The sequence below is a fragment of the Tachysurus vachellii genome, chromosome 10 (genome assembly GCF_030014155.1).
Source record: "Tachysurus vachellii isolate PV-2020 chromosome 10, HZAU_Pvac_v1, whole genome shotgun sequence".
Classification (NCBI taxonomy): domain Eukaryota; kingdom Metazoa; phylum Chordata; class Actinopteri; order Siluriformes; family Bagridae; genus Tachysurus; species Tachysurus vachellii.
In genome coordinates this window covers 9978051-10000300 of record NC_083469.1, presented here as the reverse complement: position 1 = coordinate 10000300, position 22250 = coordinate 9978051, and the positions used below count along the sequence as shown (strand labels likewise).

General features: G+C 43.5%; 1 protein-coding gene across 1 annotated transcript in view; it reads right to left on the bottom strand.

Annotated features, from left to right (window-relative positions):
* Positions 1 to 22250, bottom strand: part of LOC132852215 (peroxidasin homolog) — a 58267-nt gene that overhangs the window by 4874 nt on the left and 31143 nt on the right. Inside the window, exons 10-21 of the mRNA XM_060879295.1 lie at positions 21140 to 21412; positions 20707 to 20823; positions 17185 to 17343; positions 13869 to 13981; positions 13633 to 13789; positions 12294 to 12402; positions 4966 to 5123; positions 2935 to 4438; positions 2714 to 2848; positions 2259 to 2467; positions 1242 to 1356; positions 961 to 1087 (exon numbers count right to left, since the gene is read on the bottom strand). Coding sequence (XP_060735278.1) covers positions 961 to 1087; positions 1242 to 1356; positions 2259 to 2467; positions 2714 to 2848; positions 2935 to 4438; positions 4966 to 5123; positions 12294 to 12402; positions 13633 to 13789; positions 13869 to 13981; positions 17185 to 17343; positions 20707 to 20823; positions 21140 to 21412 — 3176 coding nt within the window. The remainder of the gene's footprint in view (positions 1 to 960; positions 1088 to 1241; positions 1357 to 2258; positions 2468 to 2713; positions 2849 to 2934; positions 4439 to 4965; positions 5124 to 12293; positions 12403 to 13632; positions 13790 to 13868; positions 13982 to 17184; positions 17344 to 20706; positions 20824 to 21139; positions 21413 to 22250) is intronic.

The window sequence follows — 22250 nt, the reverse complement described above, 5'->3', positions numbered from 1 at the left end:
TCGCCATGGCAGCACCGTTCGAGATATCAAAAATCCCTTCGCAATTTAGCAAGTGCAATGTCTCGGCATCATGTTCACCACGTTTGATGTCAATCGCATGAATTCCCTAGGAGGAGTATTTAAAAGTTCACCGCATGCACTTATAAAACAATCCAAAATGGCCGACTTCCTGTTGGGCAGAGCTCATATTTTAGAGGGCGAAAGTTGTTCCGGTCGATGAGATCTATATGCGTACCAACTCTTGTACATGTGCGTATATAATTGCCCGATCTGTGCACCAATGTTTGTTTTTGCATTACAGGGGGCGCTACAGAGCCCCACCTGCCATGCCTGTATTCCAGCTTTTGCCTGAGCCTACTCTGACGTGTGTGCCAAATTTCAAGAGTTTTCGAGCATGTTAAGGGACCTCAATTGGCCAATGTGTGGGGGAAAAAAAACATTTTAATAAATAAAAAATAAATAATTATAATAATAATAAATCCGAGCAAAAACAATACGGCTTCGCACCTTTCGGTTCTACAACAGTTTATAATAGTGCAAACGAGAGCTCCTGAGGAACTAATGGTTCATCGCAATCTCTACAGACCTAACACTAATTTCTTCCTGTCAAAGTCTTCAAATGATTGCTGGTTCAAAGAAGGCATGACAGTCTCCGGGTGAGACACTGGATGACTATGCAGATCAATCCCTGGCAGGGTGACCACCGTGCGACGAGACTCCAACCAGGGCTAGAACATCAGGATACTGTGGCATTGGAATTCATAGAAAAAAGCCAACCCTAGTAGTAGCATTGCAAAGATGATTTTGGCTTCTAACAACTTTAGAAACTTTTGAACTGTTTAGCTGAAAACACACCAATGTCTTTACTCCTCTGTTGCAACAGTAAGGTGTTTAAAGGTTTACAAAAATCACAATAAAGTCATGTTTTTCAGAACATGACACCTATGTGGACAGTCTCACCTGCTTCCGTAAACTAGTGATAGTTTTCTGCATGTCCATAACGAATTCCTGGAAGTCATTTACTGGTGGTTCAGTGATTGACTTTGAGGAGCGAGTTGCATTTACATCGATTCCGTCATCAATAAGGCTGCAAAACAAAACAGATATGGTACAATTTTGTAATATTAATTCATACAGAACTATATTTAATATATGTATTCAGTAAAGGTTGTATTTCAGTACAATGTAATGGCTTTACAATGTAATCAGGGTAAAAGCTGAAATTTAAGCATAAGACTGACCCGTTAACATCTTGTAACTTTCTTGAAGGATTCTCCTCTTGGTAGCTGTGCTCCACTGACCTGCGGCCTCTGAAGTGATAGGACAGGGCGTTGAACTGACCTTTGGTGCGGCAGTCTGGGGATTTAATCATTGTTGCACTTAAATGACAGAATGTAAGCAACACTGTGTTCATGCAGCAACAATAGTGTGAAACCAGAACATTAATAACTAAATAAATAAAGCTCTTTAGGAAGGACTGTTGGCAGCAGTCATAAAAATAACCAAACCGACTATAAAATAAACATTAAACACAATAGTTAAAATTCTTCACTTAAACAATAGTAAAAACTAAAATCCTTGTTTTATGGGTATAAAAAGGGCAGAGAAATGTTCAACCGCAACTATTCATTTTAAATTCCATAAGAAATCCAGAACGGAAGAGATACCAATACTAAACTTGACTTTCAGGCACCCACAAGAGCACACTTTTGTATGCCTTTACTAAAAGGAAAGTAAATGCTTACTGCCTAAGCCTGAGATAATGACTCAGCTGAATTAAATACCTCACCGGATTATAACACATGAATGACTTAATAGGTTTAATAAGTTTTCTTTCTTGGGTCACTATTTATGCTTGTGATATTTCCTTGTTAGGTTTAATCACTCCAAGTCCCAAACCACTACCTGTATCTGTTCCCATTTAAAAATGATGCTTGTCAATAGATAAATTCCAACATGTTTAATAAGCAATTTAATATACAAGGATTCTAGAATACAGTTCAAGTGAAAAGTGTGATTTAAAAAGAAGATATTTTGAACATGTTTTTAGTGAAATTAAAAACAGACGGAGGTATTTTTAACTATACAAGAATGTGATCCATTCTAATCAGCATGTAGTGCTGTAATAGGTCCAGACGATCACAGACAAGATTAGACACATAGAATTAAAGTTGTTTCATGTTAGAAATCATGTAGATAAACAGCGCTGGTGTAGACAGAGATTTTAAAGATTATAATTATCTCATCCTTGGACATACCTTCACAGCAGTCCTGCCACATCCGCAGGTCGATCTTGGGAACATCCTCACACTTTCCATACCCGCGAGGGAACTCGGCCACGGTGAATACGTCAGACTGAATGCGGGTAATGTTGTCCCCGTTGTCACACAGCACACGGGTGAGAGATGCCTGCTTCAGCTGAGTCAACTGAGCTGGGGTAAACACGCCAGGGTTCTCATACCAGAACCTGAAGATAAAATAATATTTTTGTGACTTGAAATATTAATCGGTGTATGACATAAGGAAAAGTCTTTTAAAATCCTCTTTGAATATAGAAAACTTCAACAGAGAGTTTGTATATATATATATATATTAACATTTAGCGTGTTAGGAATATAAATAATACTATGACTATAGCATATTTTTTCATAGTATTATTTATATTCCTAACATGCTAAATGTTAATTACAAACAAATTATAAATGAAGTTTACCTGTCACCATCTCTAACCCGCTTAAACTGTGTGGCCAGTAGACACATGAGCGTCGGCCCCAGTCTGCTCCCAGGAACAAGATCCTCAGCCATCAAAGCAGGGAACAGATCGATGTTCAGGGGAGTGCCATAGAGCCTGGGTTTACATACAACCCAACAAATCAGTGCTAATGATTAATAAAACAATAAAAATCTATAGAACTGTAATTTTCATGCACTTACCTCTGAAGTTTCTCACGAACAGTGGGGCTGCGAATTTCATTCCTCAGATCATCAAAAGTCTGTGCTGAGGTAAGATTGCAAAACACTCTGTAGTCATTATAAGGAGGGATGCCATGGTCACGTCCTCTTTGGATGTTCAGGGAAGCAAGGTCCAAGGCCACAGCATGGGCCATGGAGAAGAGGCGCTCCGTCAGCTCTGTGTTGAGCAGCTGTGTGGTTACTCGCATCTTTCCTGCCACGCCAAACAGTCCACGCAGCACGGGGTCGATGCCTCCCTCGTTTACGATGCGGAAGGGAGAGAAGAAAGCCTTGTGAAGTGGGATGTGGCCCTGTTGGATGGGCTGGAAGTTTTCGTCTAGCCTGTATAAAATGGGATTGATGAGAGTGTGGCCAAAGCGGAATGCAGCTGTGGCAAAAGCATTAAAGATTCCTGCATTGACGTTGGGGTCGTAGCCACGGTAGTTGCCTATCAACTTCATGCCTGCTTCACCTAGTATTTTTGGCAGCCAGTGGTTGTAGGTGATGTGCTGCATCTGAGCACCTATGATCTTGCGTGCCTCGTGGTAAATAGTGTCACCATCCCAATGTGGGTTGAGGTGCAGCAGCTCTCTGGCGATACGGTTATGCTCACGGAACCAAACGGTATGCATGGATGTGAGGGCCAACTGCTCGTTGGCACGGTTATCCCCAGCCAGGAAACAAGGAATGGGGCTCTCGTTCTCGTCACGCATACACTCGGTGGGTGGCCCACTGGCAAAGGGCATAAGCGGCTTTCCCGTGCGCTGTACAATGCCCTCCCGCAGCATGCCCCGATGCCCGGCCAGGTCTCGTATCCTCTCTGCTGCATGATCCGAGCTGCCGTACACATTGGAAGCATCAATGTAGGATGTTAGTTGGTTGATCTGCTCGCGAGGGTACACTGAGTTCATGAGAAGTGATGTCATGCCACTGCCACATACCGGGCTTGAACGCACAAAGAACATGCAACGAGCACCACTCCTCCTTTGCCGTGGGTCATTGGGTGGAAACATGACAGGGAAGCAGGGTGGGTCATTGGTGCAGACAGACGAACACAGCTGGCCATCAGAGAAACGTGACTGACTGAGTGCTGCTACGGTGAAGTCTAGGTCATGATCCAGGAACTGGCCCCACTGCATGAGCATGTGTGTGTACTGCTCGTCAGGAGTAACAGTCTCTGTGCCTATCATGGTGGTGGATATGAGGCGAGGCAGAGGCAAGGCAAAGCCATTGAGGCGTCTTTCTGTGGCACCACGTGGTAAGTTGAAGCCGTTGTCATAGACAGACTTTAAAAGGCGCTCGAAGGCCGTGAGCGAGGCGCCCCACATGGGGTGCTGCAGGTTATTGCATGTGCCATCATGGCTGCGGTACTTCTGATGAAAGCAGATTTCAGAGCAGTTGTTGATGCGGCGGTGAGCTGTACAGCCAGACAGGTTCGCGATCATGTCCAAGAAGTGTGGTGACACCAAGTCATTGTAACGGAAAGCTAAGAGAAGATCAGAGGGAACATTTAAAAAAGAGAAAAATTTCCTTGAAGGTGTGAACCGTAGAAAAATATAAAGCAGAGTCTCATATCGGAAAGTCTCCCTGACCTGCTTTTCCTTTAATTCTGTTAACCAGAGGCCATAAAAGGCCTGTTTGGTGTTGTTGTTCATAGGTATTTCTGATTTTACCTAGTTTACTAAGGGCAGCATATTTATAAAAAAATTATATGCAGTTAGTCTTTTTCACAAAATGTTTATATTTTGTAACTAGTGATAGTGAAAGTAACTAGTGATATCAAACTCATTTCTGCTCTCTGAGATGCCCCAAGTGTTTGTTTATAATCATCTAAGATTTGAAGGTGTTCTTCAATTCTGTGTTATAACATCTTATACTGAAAGGGTGTCATGACTAATTTTATATCAGTCTTGCGCCAGTATATAAAGATACATTTTTTTATACTGATTCAAAATGTCTGATATGTCAATTTTCACTTTGCTGGAGGAATGGAACTGTCCCATTATGAGATACCTGTCCCATTGGTGTCCACCATCAGGCCCTCATTGACATGGCGCTGAATGAGGAATAGTGTCTGCTCAAAGATCTCTCCGGCTCTGGCCTGTTCCACTGTGTAAGGGTCACGGGGATAGCGGAACAATGCCAGCAGCTCACCTGGAGTGCGAGGGGAGCTGTGTGAAATAAAAAAATCAGACATGAATACGTTAACAATGAATGTAAACGTCATTATAAATGGAAGCAGTATGATGGACATGAACTGTAACGGATCGCTGGCTACGATTATGAGCTTATAATTGGAAGATTATTAGTTCATGAGTGCCAGACAGCAACTGCTTGGGCTTTAAGCAAAGCCCTCAATCGCCTGGCCATTTGTTTGTATCTTACTTCTTACTTCAATTGTAGGTTGTGTTGGATAAAAAAAAGATATGAAAATAAAAAAGTAATCCAGATTTTGAGGAAGCTTAGAATATAAGTATCAATTTATGGATCTAAAGGCACCCTGGAACTGTCATTACAAAAGAAATATAATAATAATAAATAAATAAATTCTCTGTTCAAAAAAACTGGCTTTGTGTTGGAGAGGACAGGAAATGCATTCATATTTAGCACACTGATTTCAATATATGATGTGCCTCTTTGTATAAAAAAGATATAAATAAAAAATATAAATAAAAAATCACATACATACATACATACATACATACATACACACATACATACACAGTTATGTAATACATCTACGATGCTAACATTTCTAGTGGATGATGCCTTGGCCTGGAGATGAGGTCGTCAGGTGGTCCCCAACCTTCACTGGGTGTTTCGACCCTTAACCACAACACCCTCCATAGATAGATTATTACTACACTGATTGTTACTTCCACTTATAGCCCTTGTATAAATAAGTGTATATAAGTCTGTATAAGCATTCACAATCCTTAAGGTCTACAGTGAATGCACAAATCAGTTAAGACTGTACGAGTCAACTCCTTAGAGCTGAAATACAGACAGAGACTTTAGCCAGGAAAGTAGACATTACCAAACCTTGGGACAATTCAAATGACTTCAACAATCATCACTCATCGTGTGTATTATTAGATTAGATCTGATGGGAATAATCAGCACTGAATACAAGTGGTGGGAAAGTCTTTAGGACAGGGTGTGTACTCTGAGCAGAGAGAGAAAGAGGGAGAGAGAGAGAGAGAGAGAGAGAGAGAGAGAGAGAGAGAGAGAGAGAGAGAGAGAGAAATAAAAGAGAGAGCAGAGAGAGAGCAGAGAGGGGGAGAGACAGACAATGATAGAGGGGAAAGGGAGAATCAGACAGACAGACAGACAGAGAGAGCAGTGAGAGACAGATAGAGGGGGGAAACAGAGAGAGGAGGTAGAGATAGACAGATTGGGGGGGATTTTAAGGGCTGTTTAAAGCTATAACATGGGTGAGAACAGGAACAAACTTGTCTCATGAAAGTTCTACAACTGTAAATGAAACCATAAACTGTTAAATTTACTGATAAATTACACATCATAACTGTTGCAAATCGTTGTGGTATAAGCAGAATAACTCACTCCAGACTGTGCTACTATCCAAAAATAACAGTCTGGAGTTTAGATTATATACAAAACTCACAAACAGTACCACTGTTAACTGTAACACCATGTAAAAAGCACTTTATTAATCTGACAATTTCAAATTTCACAGATTTTACATTTATTCAAATAAGATTATATCTTCTAAGTCATTTTTAAATATTTCTCAATTCACCCAAACATCAGGATGCCCAAATGTACTCCAAATTTTTATGCCATCAACCTTATTTTATCCAAATTTAATTATAAGTCACTGAACTGAAGTAACTAGTGTTACGCCAAACACAGAGGTGAAAGCCGAAGTGAAGTCAAACTGTTTTAATTCCACAAACAACTGGTTAGCAGAGATAAATATCCGGTGGTGCGCTAGAGAGCGCGGCCCACGAAGTCCGGAAGAGAATGCTAACGGCGTGTTGGAAGCACGCCGAACCATTGGTAATAACGCACGCTGGTTAGCGTGAGAGAGGGGATCTTATAGGGTTGGTGATGAGGTAGAAACGAGTCAGGTGTGTGTCATTAGTACGCCGGCGAGCCGCTCCGTGCGGGCGGGGCACGCATGGGAGAAGAGTCAGGTATCTCCCTGACACCACCCCCCCTCCAGGGGCGGCACCGGACGCCCTGACCCTACGACGAGGACGACCCCTAGCCCTGGGCGCCGGGCGGTGCGGGTGGGCAGTATGGAAATCTGCCAGCAGGCCCGGGTCCAGCACGTCCTGTCGTGCTACCCAAGACTGATCCTCCGCGCCGTACCCTTCCCAGTCCACCAGGTATTCGAGGCGACCCCCACGCCTGCTGGAGTCAAGGACCTCCCGCACTGCATAGACGCCCGGCTGAGCTACGACCTCCGGCTCCACGGGGCCACCTGGAGGGCGAGAAATGGGCGAGACACACGGCTTCAGCAGGGACACGTGAAAGGTTGGGTGTATGCGGTACCCCGGTGGCAGCTCCAGCCGGTAGGACACGTCACTAATCCTCCTGGCGATCCTGAACGGCCCAATGAACCGGGGGCTGAGCTTGCGGCACGGCAGTTTCATCTTCAGGTCCTTCGTAGAGAGCCACACTCGATCCCCGGGGCGGTAACCTGGAGACTCCAGACGTCTCGCGTCGGCGTGCTGGCAGGTGGTGCGGAGGGCCCGACACAACTGGGTGTGCGCCGATTCCCAGACCCGGTTGCTCTCCCGGAACCAGGCGTCCACCGAAGGCACGTCGCTGGGCTGATCCGACCAGGGGAACAAGGGCGGCTGGAACCCCAGCACGCATTGGAAAGGGGTGAGGCCCGTGGAGTCCTGGCGAAGCGAGTTCTGAGCATACTCCGCCCAGGGTAAGAACCGTGCCCAATCTCCCTGATCTTGGCTGCAGTAAGTCCTCAAGTACCTGTTCAGCTCCTGTATCTTGCGTTCCGCCTGGCCGTTGGACTGAGGGTGGTAACCCGACGTCAGATTTACAGACACCCCCAGGAGCCGGAAGAAGGCACGCCAAACCCGAGAGGAGAATTGGGGCCCACGGTCCGAAACTATCTCCTCCGGGAGACCAAAGTTCCTGAATACGTGATGAAACAAGGCCTCGGCCGTCTCGAGGGCCGTGGGCAACCCCTTTAGAGGCACAAGTCGGCAGGCCTTAGAGAAGCGATCCACCGCTACCAGGATACACGTGTTTCCGACAAAGTCGATGCCTAGGTGTGACCAGGGGCGCTGAGGGACGGGGAGCGGCACCAACTTGCCAACGGGCAGGTGGCGAGGTACCTTGGCCATGGCGCAGGTGGAACACTCCTGGACGTAGCGGGTAACCTCTTCTGCCATCCTTGGCCACCAGTAGCGAGCCTGAAGGAGCTGGACCGTCCTCCTCTCTCCTGGGTGACCCGTGCCCGGTCCCTCATGGACCGACTGGATTAGCTCCCCGCGGCAGGATGTGGGAACAAAAACCCTTCCCTCAGGGCACCCTCTGGGGGCGGGCTCCCTGATGGAGGCCGCACGGATCTCGCTGTCCATGTCCCAGACAATAGGCCCCACGACGATCGAAGGAGGGAGAATGGGGTCCGGATGTCTGGGTTCCTCAGGCCCGAATATCCGGGACAGGGCGTCGGCCTTTCCGTTGAGCGCCCCAGCTCGGTAGGTGACTTGAAACTGGAACCGAGTGAAGAAGAGGGCCCAACGAGCCTGCCTGGCATTGAGTCTCCGGGCCTCCCGCAGGTACTGAAGATTTTTGTGGTCTGTGATCACAGTGAATGGGTGCTCTGCTCCCTCCAACCAGTGCCTCCACTCCTCCAGGGCGAGCTTGATAGCCAGAAGCTCCCGGTTGCCGATGTCGTAGTTCTGCTCTGCGGCCGAGAGCTTGTGGGAGAAGAAAGCGCACGGGTGGAGCTGTGGTGGGGTGCCTGATTGCTGAGAGAGAGCAGCCCCCACCCCCGTCGAGGAGGCGTCCACCTCCACTACAAAGGGCTTCCGGGGGTCTGGATGACGCAACACGGGAGCGGAGCAAAAGCGCTGGCGGAGCTCCTCAAACGCCCCCTGGGCCTCCTTGGTCCACCTCAGGGTCCGCGCCTTACCCCTGAGGAGAGAAGTGAGGGGAGCGGTGATCAGGCTGTACCCCTGAATGAACCGACGGTAAAAGTTAGCGAAGCCCAAGAAGCGTTGGAGTTCCTTAATAGTCTCCGGAACGGGCCAGCTCTTCACTGCTTTAACTTTCCTGTCGTTCATCTGTATACCCCGTGCGCTGATGACGTAGCCCAGAAACTGTACCTCCTTACAGTGAAACTCGCACTTGGAGAGGTTGAGGTAGAGCTGTTGGGAACGAAGTGCCCCTAGGACCTCACGGACGTGGTGATGGTGTTCCTCTAGGTTCCTTGAATATATCAAAATGTCATCGATGTAAACCATGACGAACCTTTGTAAGAAGGGTCGGAGCACCTCGTTCATGAACCCCTGGAACACAGCTGGGGCGATAGATAGGCCGTACGGCATGACCCGGTATTCGTAGTGTCCGGAGGGCGTTATGAAGGCGGTCTTCCACTCGTCCCCCTTCCTGATACGAACCAGGTTATACGCGCTCCGGAGATCCAGTTTAGAAAACACCCGTGCCTCTCGCAGGGCCTCCAGAGCTGCTGGGACCAGCGGGAGAGGGTAAGGGAGAGGGGAGATCTGGGCGTTGAGCTGTCGGTAATCGATGCAGGGACATAGCCCCCCCGTCCTTCTTTCCCACAAAGAAGAAGCTCGACGCAGCCGGGGAGGATGAGTTCTGGAGCAGAAAGGGGATAGACTCGGCCCTTCGGCAGCTTAGCCCCGGGAAGCAGGTCGATGCAGCAGTCCCCGCGCCGGTGAGGGGGGAGACGAGTAGCTGCCTGGGCACTGAACACGTCCTTGAAGGCCTGGTACTCCGTGGGGATCTCTGCCTGCTGGGATGTCGTGGCTTCCTCCACCCTGGTGGCGCCTACCAGGGCTTTGGGGACCCTGGATGGAAGCGGAGAGAGGCAGTGTTCCCGGCAGTGGCTACTCCATTGCAGGATATCGCAGGGGTCCCAGGAGCATGCAGGGGCGTGTTGTTTCAGCCAGGGCCTACCCAGGATCACGCTGACAGTGGACCCGTCGAGCACCATGAACCTTATCTCCTCTCTATGGAACAGCCCCACGCATAGAGTCACTATGGGCGCACAGTACTTCACCCAGCCCCGACCTAGTGGGCGTCCCTGGATGGTCTGGACGGCTAAGTCCTGGGAACCCCTCTCCCGGGGGAGCTGCAAGCTGTTGAGGCAGGCTTGGGATATGAAGTTCCCTGCCGAACCTGAGTCCACCAGCGCATCCACAGAGAGAGAGAGAGAGGGAGTTAGAAGCGTCACCGGGAGTGTGGACAGAGTAGAAATGTCCGACGGAAACTCTACCGTACTCACCGCTGCCGGAGCATGACACGTGGGGCAACAGACGCTGGAGTAGCCCGGGCTACCACCATACCGGTCTTTGCCCGAAGCCCGGCGGCTATTTCCCCCCCACCGGGGAAGCCTCTGAGAACCCAGCTGCATGGGTTCGGCGTCAGCTGTGGCCGCCAGTCCAGGCTGTTCCCCCGAGGTGGGCGACCTGGGGAGGCATGCGGACAGTCGCTGGGAAAGTCCTAAGGATCTCGCAATGAAGTCCTCCAGGCCCGTAGCGTCATCAAACACCGCCATGGCCTGTTTAATCTCGGGAGAGAGACCCCGCCGATATACTCCCAGTAGCGCCGCCTCGTTCCAGCCACTAGATGCCGCCAAGGTGCGGAAACGCAAACTGTACGCCGTGATGTCATCCTTCCCCTGGCGCAAGCTAAGCAGCTGGTCCGCTGTGGATAGGACCCCGGAAGCGGCACTGAAAACCTCGCGAAGGTGTGCCACGAAATGATCGTATACCTCCATCATGGGGCTGTCAGAGTCCCACAAGGCCTGAGCCCAAGCTAGCGCTCTTCCGGACAGGAGCGAAATGAGGAACGCCACCTTGGAGCGCTCGGAAGGGAAGCGCTGAGGCTGCATCTCCATGTAGAGATTTACCTGGAGTAGGAAGCCGCGGCACGCTGACGCTTCTCCCGAAAAAGTTCTCGGGAGTGCCATGGGACTGCCGGTGACAGTGGGGGTTTCCGGACGAGCAGCGGTGGGGGGAAAGGCGGCTCGAAGCGCGGCGACCAGATCCCGAACCGGATCGGGGAGTGTGCTGGGCAGGTTCTCCATATTCCGGTAGGAAAAAATAATTTCCCTTTTCTTTCTTTTTTTTTTTTTTTTTTTTTTTTTGTTAGGTCCGTTATTCTGTTACGCCAAACACAGAGGTGAAAGCCGAAGTGAAGGCAAACTGTTTTAATTCCACAAACAACTGGTTAGCAGAGATAAATATCCGGTGGTGCGCTAGAGAGCGCGGCCCACGAAGCCCGGAAGAGAATGCTAACGGCGTGTTGGAAGCACGCCGAACCTTTGGTAATAACGGACGCTGGTTAGCGTGAGAGAGGGGATCTTATAGGGTTGGTGATGAGGTAGAAACGAGAGTCAGGTGTGTGTCATTAGTACGCCGGCGAGCCGCTCCGTGCGGGCGGGGCACGCATGGGAGAAGAGTCAGGTAGCTCCCTGACAACTAGCAGTGGGTGCTTTAGTAAAGATTCAGACAGCTGGAAAATGTATAGAAACTGTATATCTTGACCTTGTGATGTAACAAAATAAGCTAGCAAGAACAAACGTTGGTTCAGATTCTGTTAAAAATTTTAAAAGATTAAAAATTATGTTGTATTTGCTCGGAAAAGATTCAGTGTTATCATCAAAAAACATTCAATCTTCATCATATCATATTGTGTGGAAGCCTGAGGTTTACACCCCTAGTCTCGACGCCGACTATATTAAATCGAATCGGCCTTTCTGGCTCGGGTCGGTCCCTTGATACAGCTGTTTGATACATCTTGATTTATATTGTGGAACTTGCGTTTCTTATGTGTTCATGCTGTTTAGATATCTTTGGCAGTTACTTTGGCAGCTATTTCTGCAAAACAGCACCAAATGACTTACGCAAACCTTCAGCAGTCATTTCCTTAGGCACACAAACACTGCACATGTTCCTGTACAGGCTGGCATTGCCGTTAGCCTCACAGCATGCGTAATCCAACAGCTGACAAAGTTTAAACTGCAGCTTTCCTAACATAACAGAACGCAAAAGCCAAGGAAAATTCCTTAAGCATTACACTAGCATGACTCATGAGAGTAAGAAGTGTTTTCAGATGCTGAAGTGACGAGATATCAGTAATGATGTGGATCTCACCCATCAAAGAGCTGCCTCCTGGTGGAGTCAATGGCACTGTCTACGCTGCGGATGGCCTCCTCTAAAGACGTCGAGACAAACGGGTCCCCCTCTCTGCTGACCTGTGGTACTGAAGAAGAAAAAGTAAAAAACATCAGGAGCTACACAAATTGTGCTTTGAGACTAGGGGAGATCTGAAGAGAAAACTACTCCCTGTTGAGGTGAGCCAGAAAGAAAACTGTTGTCTTGACTCCCCTGCTTCTTTTCGGAGCTTTAATACCAGAAAGTGGTTCTTCTAGTGTTTGAAATATTAAAGGCTTTTGTTCTGTATGAATGATTGTTCTGTATGAATGCCATATTCATATTTGTTCTGTATGAATGCCATATGAGCTATAGCTTATAAAAAAAAAACACAAACCAGATTTATAATAGCACCTGCCCAAAGGCAGAAGCTCATCCATGAGTGGTTTAGATAATAGCATTATAATGTATTCAGTCTCATGGCTGATCTTTGGATGAAAATATCATTACTGATGTAAAATAGTAAAACATGATTTACATGATGTAAAACATACATGTATATGTATATATATATATATATATATATATATATATATATATATATATATATATATAGTTGTACCACAGAGGGTTAGAATTCTCAAATCTGATTGGTTTTCTGTAATAGGATCCCTGACTGTAGTGTCGGCTACAAGGCAAATCACAGGTTCTTCATTAACACAGTTGTTCTTACATGTTATCGTAACGACTCACTTACAGAGTCTTGTATGATCGCTTCTCCACATGAACACATTTCAAATATATGGGCACTTGTGGAGGTTTCTGTGAGGAGATCGAGTGTTAAAGCTTTGTAAAAGTCAAAGATAAAGCTGTAGCTACAGTATATTATCTTCCACGGGAAAGTCTTCAGGATGAAGATTTTAACAGATTCTTTATTAACTTATCAGAATCAGAATCAGTTTTATTGGCCAAGTGTGTTGACACACACAAGGAATTTGGTTCCAGCAGTTTGTGACTCTCAAAGGTACCATAAATAACATTATACTATACAAGAAAACAATGCAGACAATGAGATACAATATAGACAGAATGAGTATAAAATATGAATATAGAATGAATAAAATATATAAAATATGAATATAGAATATGAATGATCAGTTATGTACATAAAGTGTGGGAGTGCAAATAATAATATTGAGCAATTATCGAACTGCCTATTGGCATATGAATTAAAAAACAGAGATTAACAAATAAGCTAATAAAAACAAGCTAATAAAATCTCACTGAGAGGAAAAGTGAAAAAATCCAGTCTATAAAAATCAGATAAACATTTTGATACCTTGTACAGTTAGCACCATTCTAGCAAAAGACTGTCCAATGGAGTTACGAGCCACGCACTCGTAACGTCCCCCATCGGCAAGACCCACATCTTTTACCTCCAGATAACCATCGGGGTTGATGTGAAACTTCCCACTCTCTGTCACCTGAACACCGTCCTGCACACAGAGAAAACTGTGAGGAAGAGCACAAGATGAAAGGAAAGAGGTGTGGAAAGGAAATGGATCAGGACTCCACCTTGTTCCAGGTGATGACAGGCGTGGGCTCTCCATGAGCGCTGCATGGAATCTGGACATCATTACCAGACTCCACAGTCATGTCCCTTGGAGTATTTGTGAAAACAGGCGTTACTGATGATTTAAAAACATGTGTTAATGATTACAGTTCGTAAGGCATCCAAGCTGAATCATATGCAACAAACACAGATTTAAACAGGCACACGACATGACAAAGCTCATTACAAGGCTGTGGGTCTAATTTTAGCATAATGGGTATTCATGTTGAAATGATTATTATTATAGAACAAATTATACATTTCAGTTTTCAATAAAAATGTGAGAAATCTCAGTTCATCACTCCCTAAACGTCTTCCTCTTTCCGCTACAGCAAATACAACAGAAACAGAGCGTAAAGGCCTGTGGGTTTCATTCCTACTTATCTACTTTTTCTACTACATGCAACTTGCATAGTGGAAACCCCGAAGAGGCAGAAACTCAAACCAGACTCACATGTTTATGAAGGTGGGCATTACGTAGCCGCACTTTGATGTTTGCATTAACAACCGTTACTACACAGAAAACATCTTGTTGTGTGGGAATTACAAAGCCATACGCTTTCCTGGGTTGTCCCCTAAGCCTGTAATTTCACTTAAGAGCTGGTTTAAGATTCACACAGAGCCTCTGCTACATGTCTGTCATGAAGATTTTACGGGGGCATTGTTGCAGTAATTGCCACCCTTCTTTGTATGTAAACGACGAATGAGCTCCAGGGGTCGACTCCCAGGCTTTCTTGCTCTGTCTTAGCTTTTAAACCCTCCTGAATCTCTGGCTGATTAGAAAGTGTTAAAAATGAAGATACGGCAAAATGGAGCGTGTAGAGCGTACTAAATATCTTAGTGCCTTTTCTTCAAATGAAACCTTGATGGCATGTCTATAACACTGGCACTGACGTGGGTCACAGTTGAACATGGAATTCTGCTTCTTTTGTCCTTGCTGCCCCTTTACATGGCAACTATTTGCTTGGTAAATGGTCAAAACATTGATCATGATTCAGATGAACGTTTTCAAATGACAGCTTGAAGCAACTTCGCACTGCATTGTTGGCTGTCTGTCCTGAATCTAATTAGATTGGCTTTTTTTAAATGGTTAGATCATGCAAAAATAATAAACTATGTTTACTTTTGCAGAATTTAACAGATGCCCAAAGTGACTATGTAGTGCTTTGTAGCCAACAGAAACATATCCTCATGCTATTACAAATACATCAGAGACTCAGAATACTAAAACTAGAACCTTGTTAGGAGGGAGTTAGTTACAATCTGCTGTGTGTGTGTGTGTGTGTGTGTGTGTGTGTGTGTGTGTGTGTGTGTGTGTGTGTTTGTGTGTGTGTGCGTGTGTGTGTCCTAGTTGCAGAGGCATTATTTTCATGTGTTTCCAAATATTTGGTCTCTAAATCCCAAAATATAAACATAGCATTCATTTAGATCATCATGACCAGGCAGTAACTAAGGATGATGTAAATGCTGCACATGATCTTCCTTTGTCCCATGAACTTTATCTAATGTCATAAAAATCTAATCCTGCTGTTCACAAGACATTTTTTTAATGTTTTACAAAAACCTAGTCCAAAATGTACACCTCTAGTCTCAAACAGATGGCGTGGAGAAAAACATCTGAACCTCCTATCTGCATCTGTTTTTTATTTTGTTTTCGGTTTTATTTATTTAATTTAATTCATTCATTAAAAAAAAGTCGCTTAAATGGCTTATCAGCTACACTCACAAAAATCTAAAACAGAAAAATCCTGTTGATTTCCTTCAAGAAACTAATATTAGCTGAAATTAATATCAGTATATGAATATGGATATAATATAATATCTTTGCAAATCTTGACTAAGCAAAGTGTAAATCATGTTTTTTTTTTTAATTTTTGTTTTACTTGACAATTCTTACAAACACCAGATTTGTATATTGTTTGTTACCAAATCATACAATCTCTACTCCAACCGCCTACAGTATGGTGCTATTAAGTATAGTTAGTATAGTATATATTAGTATAGTTATATATTTTGTAATATATATCTTAGGAATATTTGTTGTATAATAATAATCCTTATAATAATGTAATAATTAGTCATGGAAATGTTTCTGCTCCTCTGCTGATAGTGGTTTGTGCCACTTGTGGGTCTTATGAATGTGTTCTATGTGCACTGCACTACTGGCAAGTTTAGAGTAACACAGCGAATTATAACTCCATCACCCCATATATTCAGTTCATCCATTCATTCAATAATATTTTAGTAATTGGAAATCTATTATTCAGTGCCTTATATATTTGCTTCTCCGATATTCCTTCAATATTGCAGACCCATAATTTATGTTCACTGATAACGGCTTATAAGTAGGGATAGTAGCTGATATACCGTAAAACTTCAAATAATAGCCGAGTCCCAAATAGACACCTTTGTCTTTTAAACGCCTGGTGTGACAACAGGTTTGGGTAAATAAAGGCCGGTCTCAAATAGAGGCCGGGTCTGTTTTTTAGTATCGGGTTGTATTTGATCTTCTAAAACCCGTCAGATCGTCTGTTCTATGTTTTGATTAGATTTCACGTGACAGACGCAACCGTTCATGAACGACTCATCACTATGGCAACATAACAAAGAGGTTAACGAACTTTCTTTTAGTATTCAGTTTTTCTTAATTCTCTCAATACCACCATGGAGACAAAAAGAAAAAGTATGATTTGACATTTAAGCTGACAGTTGTCAAATTTGCCGAAAAAATTTCGGGAGAAGCAGCGGCAAGACATTTCTCGGTTGATCCAAAGAGAGTGCGAGAATGGCGTAAAAATAAAGCTGAACTGCAACGTCTGTCCGGGGCCAGACTGCGAGGTGGAGGGAGGAAGAAGGCCAGTGAAGAGCTGGAGGTGAGCGTGTGTGAGTGGATCCACAACATGCGGGCAAAGCATCTCAGAGTCTCACGTAAAATGATCAGGGCCAAGGCAAAAGAAGTGTATGCAACAGTTTTACTGCAAGCGCTGGCTGGCTGGACAAATTCCTAATTTTCAGTCAGAAGACGCACAACTATAAATAAAACGTAATATAATGTGGTAACCTCCTACTGTCATGCTTGAACATCTCAACACTAAATTAAAGGCCTGTCTCTTATAGACGCCTGTTTCAAATACAAGCCGGTGCAGTTCGGCGATTTGGGTAAATAGAAACCTGGGCTATTATTTGAAGTTTTACGGTAATAAGTTGCCCAAACTGACACGTTTACAGCACAGAATAAATGATGTGTTCAGTTTATCAAGATGCTGCTGAAAATCTTACCTCTTTGTTGGATGTTAAGTTGCACAGCTGCCCTAACAGAGCCAACAGGGTTGACAGCCTGGCACTCATACTGGCCCTGGTCATGAGGGGCCACTCGAGAGATACGCAGCGTGCCAGTGGACAGGATCACATGGCGTCCATCAACCTGGAGAGGACTGCCTGGGATTTCAGGAGAGAAAGTTAAGAAACTTAAGAAATATATATGTTTTTAATTGCTTAGTCATAATTTTGACCAATTTAGCTCCTTTTGTGACTTAGCATCTCGTTATTTCGACTTACCAAGTAGATATTTGGATTTAATTAAAGAATACCCCAACCATAAAGAAGACAAAAAATATTTATGCTTTTCTTCAGATAGTATATAAGCCAGACATTACTTTAATTCAAGTCAGTTGACACAAATCTATGTGGGAATGCTTTATAATGCATTTATTTAACACAATATTTTATAAAAGTAATATCCAATATTTATAAAATAACACAGAATAAATGCTATAATTAAAAATGTCATGAAAATGTCAGCAAATTCAAACATGTACATTTTAACTGAAATCTAAATAATATATTGTGATTATGTACTTAATCCATAACCACGCAGCGTCAGTTTCTGGCACTGTCTATAATGTCAATAAGATGAGCATGAACAAGACATGAAATAAAGTTGATTGTATTTATAGGAGAAATGTGTTTTTATCCAGATTCAATGTCTACATATCATGTAACAGCTCAATCTGGATCAAGTTGTGATTTTCCGTGTTATTTTAGCTAGAAAAATTGCGTACATATGTCATGAATTAAAGTAATATATCAGCAAACAGTAAGTTATTGATGCAAAGCATGAAGCTGCTCGAAACATTCAAGAGCTCGTAATGAACCAGGAGACACAAATACCACTAAAATGTACAGAGGATGGTGCTAACTGTTCATACTTTTGAACCCTTTTCAGATTTTCCCTTTTTATACAGAGTATTTGAGTCTCACATTTCTAAAGACAAAATCTTTTTGTCTTTTGCCAATTTTTGTCCCAATTTCGTCTTCTCTAATTATCAGTTAGTTATTGTTTGCACAGTTAGTTATTATTTTCTGACTAACTTTCTGTCTATAAAGCATTTCAACTACTAAATATGTCATGCAGCACCGCTTGAGCACCAGATAAGCGCTTGCGTTAATGAACTTGACCTTTGTTTAGTCCCAAGAGACTCGTACGTGACCTTGAGGGAGAGATATGTACGATTAACATTCATTCATTTATTCATTCATTTATCTGTTAGGCAAGTGCTTTATCCTGGTCAGCGTGATAGTGGAAATCTACTGAAGTCTATTCTGTCCAGCAATCATAGGAAATCCACACAGACATGGGGAGAACATGTGATATGATATTTAGCCTACAAGATATTTAGTGATCAGTCACTTGGTTTTCGCCTTGCAGTCTGAAATGTTCCCTTCATTAAACCTTTGTATTTTTATGTGTTGCACGATTTCCATTTCCTTTAGCACTTATCTTACATAATCTCACAGGGGCTCGAGCAAAAGGTGGAATACACCCTGGGTGCCAACCTATCGTACACACACTCACTCACCTACGAAACAACAAAAGCACATAGAGAGCATGCAACCACACAGGACAGAGGTAGGAATCAAACCCCAAACCCCAGAGGTGCAAAGTGTGCCCTCCATCATGCCTGCAGAAGACTTCATGTACAGTATAGAAATAGAAAGGCTACACTGCAAGTTGCAAACCTGCAGAATATTGGACAAAAGTTCTTGACCAAGCTTGAGAGCAGATGTGACCAAGATTCAGTTGTATCAGAACAATTGCAAGAGCAGGTGTTTCAGTTACACCAGTTGCTAAAATTCATAATATGAAACTCATAGCCGTGGCGTAGACTCCTGAGACAAACAGTGGCGGTAAAATGGAGTGTAATGAGGAGCTCAGTGACTTTAAACCTGCCACTGTAATAGGAAGCTTTGCCACAAATTAGAACATGAAATTTCAGCCCCATCAAAAATGCTTTTATTGTGAAATGAAAACTTCTAGTGGCAACAACAGCTCGAAGCAGTCGACCAGGAACACTCACGTAGCATGAGTGTCGAGTGCTGTAGCACGTAGCATATACAAATCACCTGGTCTCTTTTTAATCGCTCGTTAAAGAGCTCCAAACTGGCATTATATACTGTATATGATAAAAAAAATTTTTTTGCTGATTCAGTTTAGTAGCTGGTGATGTATGCATGATGAACAATATGACAAAAAAGGGTGAAAATTCAGAATGCCATTACGACTCTTAGTTTTCACTTTTAACTCACAAACTAATCAAGACAGAAAAGCAGATAGGAAGACTGAAGGATGTGGATTTGAGGTCAGCTTGTGACAGTCCTTTATTTTTGAATTAATGAACTTGTTTATTTAAAGCTTATATGATATATACTATCAGGCAAGTACGATGATAAGGATGGTGAGTAATTCAAGGACTTTATAACACACCGCGTCTTTTTGAATAACATCTTGCTCAGAAAACCCAAACACATAGTCATAAAGCACAGATACCCCTGACTCTGGTTGGAACCTGTTTTGCTCTTCGTCATCCTCTTCCTCACGTGTAATGGACAGACGATGATTATATGAATGTAGAAAGGCTTGTAATAGTCCGATTTGTTATAGCAATCGTTTAATGATGAAAAATATGCTACTGTATCACAGGCAGTGATTGGTTTAGTCCTTGCCATTTATGTTAGTATAATATCACATTGCAGTGATTGTATTTGTTCAGCATTGCTGCAGCAGTACGATTTGTAAATTGTGATGTTCTTGTGCATGCAGGCAGATCAATGCTGAAACATTACTAAATATCTTATAAGCCCAGTTCTGGATACTGTCTCCGAGGAGGTTCACATGTGGAGGTTCTCCCCATGTCAGTGTTCCTCTGAGTGCTGAGCAGAATAAATTCCACTGACCAGGATAAGGCACTTGCTGAATAGAAATGAATGAATAAATGAATGAAAGGTAATCGTACATCTCTCTCTCTTATCTCTCGGGACCAAATAAAGGCCGTCTGGTGCTGGAGTGGTGCTGAGTGACACATTTACACAATCATCCACTCATATTTAGTAGACTAACTTTTAGATTAGCTTTATAAAAATATTAGCTTTATAGAAACAAGATTAGCTTTATAGAAACATTAAGTTTGTCAGAACATACAGCAGGTAAAGGATTTTTTTCTGTTGGCATTTTTTCTCTTCAGAAACGAAACAATGACTCAGCAACAAAAAGAAATCACACCTTGCACTTCAGGTCCTCTGTAAAGTTTCTCACCTGTCCATTCTTAATATATATTCATAATTATATATTTCAGCGGTTGGGTTTACACTTAGACATGACTTAAGCTTATAGTGTAAAAAAATGGTATAATGTGTGTATGTGTGTGAGAAAAAAACAAACGATCGTAAAGATTAAGGATAAAAAAATAGCGTGCACGAAATAGTTTAATGTATATAGCATATAAGTCCATTAAATGATCTCACCGCTGCGTGTCCAGGTTATGAAAGGCTCAGGACTGCCGGTAGCTTCACAGAGGAAATCAACTGTATGACCTTCTAACACCGTCTGGTCCTGTGGTGTCACTGTGAACTGAGGAACAGCTGCAGGAGAAACACATACAGAAAGGTGCGACTGATTTATAGTTAGAGTGAGGCAGCGCTAGTTTTAGAAGTGAGAGAATAAACAGAAATGAACCTTTGCTCTTTGCTGTTTTCTTTTATCTTGTTGTCATATATGTTTCCACTGATGCATGGGACTTCAGAGAAACTTTAACAAAGAAAGTCTAATTACTTGATATTAACAAATATTAAAACCTTTCTTGAGTCAAGAGCCTGATATGCTCTTTTCTTTTCTTTTTTTGTAACAAGTGTTTGTGTACGTTTAAAAAAAAAAAATGTTTCTCTTCTTCTCGCTTACCCTGCACTATGATGTAGGCAGTGGCGTCGATGGTGTCTATGTTATTGCTGGCGTAGCAGGTGTACTGGCCTCCATCTGCCTGGTTGACGTTCTGGATGTAAAGCCCTCCTGAGGGTGTGATGCTGATGCGAGGACTGCTGGGTAGAGCGCTGCGGTCCCCTCTTGTCCATGTCACCCGGGGTTGAGGTTGCCCTGTGGCACTACACTCCAGAGTCACGCTCTCTCCCACCAGCACCTCTGTGTTCTGAGGCTGGATCACGAAACTAGGCCGAGCTACATAGGATCGGAACAGAAGACAAATACACCATTCAGTTTTCCCAGTCCTGGAAGAATGATTACCTGATAACCAAGAGTAGGAAGAACAATGGTCTATTCACATGAATTATGAACCACCATAAAAAGGTCATGACTCTACCACTCATAGGATCGAATGCATTTGTTTCATGCTCTTAAACTCTCACAAAACCTGCTTGGAAGACCATTTGAAAAAAAATAAAAAAATTATTAATTATACATCTAACATGTTTGAATGGCTTTGGTGTTTAATTTTTAGTTTCTGGCTATAAATAAGACAATTCAGAGTTTTTTTTTTCTCTCACGCTGGTGCTTCACATTACCAATTTTGACTAGCGCTGCAGACTCTGTACAGATGAGACACATCTGTTTTGAATTTCACGCATTCTCCTCTGACAATTCGTCTTTAAACTGTTGGCTTTTTGTTAAACGAGCCACGTCGTCATATTACTAATCAGAACAAAGAGGGAAAATATAATGAGAACTCAGCAAGTCTGTAAAATCTCACACCTTTCTTGTATGATGTTTCCAGCACTGCACTCTTTGGTCTGATGAGCTTGTGAGCAGATAAAGTGTAACGAATGATCTGATACAGCTGCCGAAGTTTTTCATGTTTAGAAATCTGGTCACTGAACTTCATCCAGTTTTCTGGGCTCTACAGTTTTGTGAATCGTTGTGAACCCAATATCCTTTACTAGGACTTCTCCATTATTACAAATGACTTACTGAATTCAGTTTGCTAGTCAGTAGATACAGAAGGTTATTATTAATAAAAAAAGGCATTATACCAGCTATCAAATGCAAGGGTGCATATATT